General features: G+C 52.1%; 1 protein-coding gene across 1 annotated transcript in view; it reads right to left on the reverse strand.

Moving 5' to 3' along the window:
• Nucleotides 1-715, reverse strand: part of LOC115031118 (mucin-2-like) — a 28,821-nt gene extending 28,106 nt beyond the window's left edge. The window contains exon 1 of the mRNA XM_029477813.1: nucleotides 622-715. Coding sequence (XP_029333673.1) covers nucleotides 622-715 — 94 coding nt within the window. The remainder of the gene's footprint in view (nucleotides 1-621) is intronic.
• Nucleotides 716-3,181: the final 2,466 nt, after the last annotated feature.

Below are 3,181 nucleotides of genomic sequence, written 5' to 3' on the forward strand. Positions count from 1 at the left end.
AAGAAGAAGAAGAAGAAGAAGAAGAAGAAAGAAGAAAGACTACAATGATGACCAGGACAGAAGTTAGAGAAGCCAGAAGGAAGAGATAGATGTCTTGTGTTGTCTGAAGAACTGCAAAGTCAAGTNTACCATCCCAGTCTTTGGCAGGCTGAGGCAGGAGTGTAAGAATAGGTCACATTGTGAGTTTTAGGTCTGCCTGGTCTATATCATGATTCAACTTTGTCTTCCACCCTCTCCACACACACGAAGACCTTGGGGGCATTCGGCTCCGATGAGAGATAAGATGGGTACACTCAGAAGATAAACACAGGCTCAATTTATCATGGCTGGTTGTCTACCCTACGTCAAAGGGAGGATTCTGTTTAATTCAAGCAGCTATGTCAACTGATGCCTGTTACTGTCACTCCCTGGGGACAGCCCAGAGAGGCAAACTGCTCTTTCCCCAAAGCTCATTTGAGGAAAGGAAAGATGTTCAGGGAAGGCTGAGGTTGAGCTCCAAGTGGAAGTTGTCTCAGCTGCCCTTAACAGAGGAGTGAGCTCTGCCCTGGAGTCTGGCAGATCAGGGATACAGTCTTGTGGGCAAGGTGCTCAGGCAGCAGGGATGGGAAGCTAGCTACTCACCATTCTCAGCAGCAATGTGTNGGGGCAGGGAGTGGAGGATGAAAGCCAGCAGGAAGAGCGCGGCAGTCTGCCTCACCCACCTTCGCGTCGACATGGCAGAGCCTGCTATGCGCTCTTCTTGGAAGCTGGCAAAATGAATGTGAACCTGGGAACCCCAGAAATAAAAACAGACAAGAGACCTTTGACCTCTGAGATACTGAGGGCCCGGGGCGGGGGGTGGCGGTGTAAGTGTGACTAGGGATCCATCCGAGAGCTTCCCGTATGACGAAGGGGGTGCTGGCCACTCTGGGCCAAAGAGCAAAGGGAGCGGTTCCCTTTCCTGGCCATTCAAGTGCCTAGGTGTTCAGGTTATGAGATTTATCACTTCAGTAAGAGGGGTGGTGCTGCAGCTAGCAAGAAGAAAAGGATAGTGTTCCTGGTTCTTCCACAGAGATGGAAAAAAAAAAAGGGAGCGTCTTAGCCAGAGAGAGGAATATCCTGGATTTAGCCCCAGTCCCCGTCAAGAATATCCACCACTCCTCAAGCCCTCTCTNGGTTCTATAGGTTCCCCCAGCAGGACACGGAGTGAAAGTTATGATGCCCTGGGATGATCAGGAGTCCTGAAGTGTGTGAGCTGAGGTAAGCAAGGCTCTCTTACCATCCCCATGGTCACCTGCAGTGACCTTGGTCATCCTGAAGAACAGTGGAGCCAAGCACTCATTGATTAGCCTCCTGGGGGTTCCCACCTGCCGCTCTTGGACCTGAGGAATTCTCTCCCCAAGGCCTGGTCCTGGGTTAGTCTGCCCTCACACAACCTCAGGCAGAGATGGACCTGGCNCTGCCCTCGTTGGAAGAGGCAAGGGCTGGGAATGTTTAATCTTGGGAAGANTGTTCTGCTCAGAAGGGGGCACAAGCTATTTCCCTCCATTGCTCCCAGGTGACACCCAGAAGACGATCTACCCCCGACCCCCCACACACATATCAGGGAGAGAAAAAACAAACCTAAGACTCTTCTTTAAAGGATTGCTTTATTAATAGGGAAAATCCAGAGCAGGGCAATACCTCCATGTGAACAAAGATGCTGAGGTGCCTAGAAGTCTTTGGGTTCCTGGAACACGGAGGCGACGGTGAGGAGGAGGGAGAGGAGGTACCTGGTTCCGTCCTCTATTCTCTGCTGTTTTGATAAGTCTTCCAGCAGTGAATCACAGACTAGCTTTGGGACCTGGTGTCAGCTTCATCTTAGCCAAGCAGGAATAGTGGTAGTGGGGACCCTGTCCCTCTCTTGTCTACGTTTGGATGGGGGATGAGGGAGTAGGCGCCTCCCGCCCTCTCAGGACTGCTGACTCCACCACCTTGGGCCTCTGAATGTTGAGTTAGGGAATAGGAGACAAAGATGAAGCCAACAAGGACTGGGAGGAGCTAGGGAGGGTGGGAATAGGGGAACCCAGGGTAGGAGAGAGGGGCAGTCAGTTCCAGGGTGGGAGAAACTCTGAACTGCTACACCTTGGTTTTCAAGTCCANGTTCTCCAGGTTTGGCCGGAAGTGGCTGTACCCTTTCTCAAGGCCATTCTTTCAGACTGTCAGCTGTAGGGAAAGATGGGGTGTAAGAGGGGTCTCCCCAGAGGAGGCCGGGACGCCCACAAACAGGTGGGATGTGTGTGGGATGAAGGGTCCAGGAAAGTGAAGATCACCGTTTCAACTATTCATTCCTTGATGGAGGCTTAGTGGGGATGATGTGAGCCTGGGAGCTGGTATGGGGTGAGGCAGGGACACCAACCAGGGAAGGGACACCAGAATAGCATTCCCTACCCACAGTGTACTATGTACCAGGGGTCACAAGTCACACCCATGGGGAGCAACTGTCGTCGGTGGGAGGGATGGATGGGAGTGGAGCTGGTGGCAGCCAGTTGAGTCACATCCTATCCTCCTCACCTGCCCGGCCCTTAGCAACAGCAAACACAGCAGACAACCTAGGTCTCCTTGAGAAGTCATCCCTGTGGCTCTGTTATTTGCCAACGACATCGATTCCCTCTTCTAGAACCCTGCAGACGTTCCTGGTTTCCTGGACTCCAGGCTAGGTTCGATTTTTTGGTTTTGTTTTGTTTTGTTTTGTTCTCTTAACAGCTTGGCCACTCCTCAATGGGTGTGTTAGAGTGTTTCCTGTAATGCCTGTACTTCTGGATGGTTCCAGGAGTCCCCTTCCCTTTCATTGCTATTCCTGCCTTTTCCCCTTCAAGACTCCCAGTGCTATATTCAGGTCAAAGAGCTATCCCCTTCAGCAACTCCTCCCCCCAGGTCCAGGGAGTCAGTGTGCCCCACAGATTTCCCTACTGGATGCCAAACTCAGGCAGCAGCCACCATACTCCAAGGTCAGCCTCAGATGCTCTGTCCTGCTGGCAACCCCGCTCCCCTTCAGATAGCCTCATCTGGTTGCCTCTCTATCTCTCATCGCCTGAACCATCTCATCCTCTCACTATGACCCCATCTTCCATATCATTCCCCCAGATCCACCTGAGTGAACCACTTAAAGTTCATCCATGGCCTTGGTGGTGTATACTCCTGTCAACTCAGCTGCTTGGCA

This window comes from Mus caroli, chromosome 5, assembly GCF_900094665.2.
Source record: "Mus caroli chromosome 5, CAROLI_EIJ_v1.1, whole genome shotgun sequence".
In the NCBI taxonomy this organism is placed as follows: domain Eukaryota; kingdom Metazoa; phylum Chordata; class Mammalia; order Rodentia; family Muridae; genus Mus; species Mus caroli.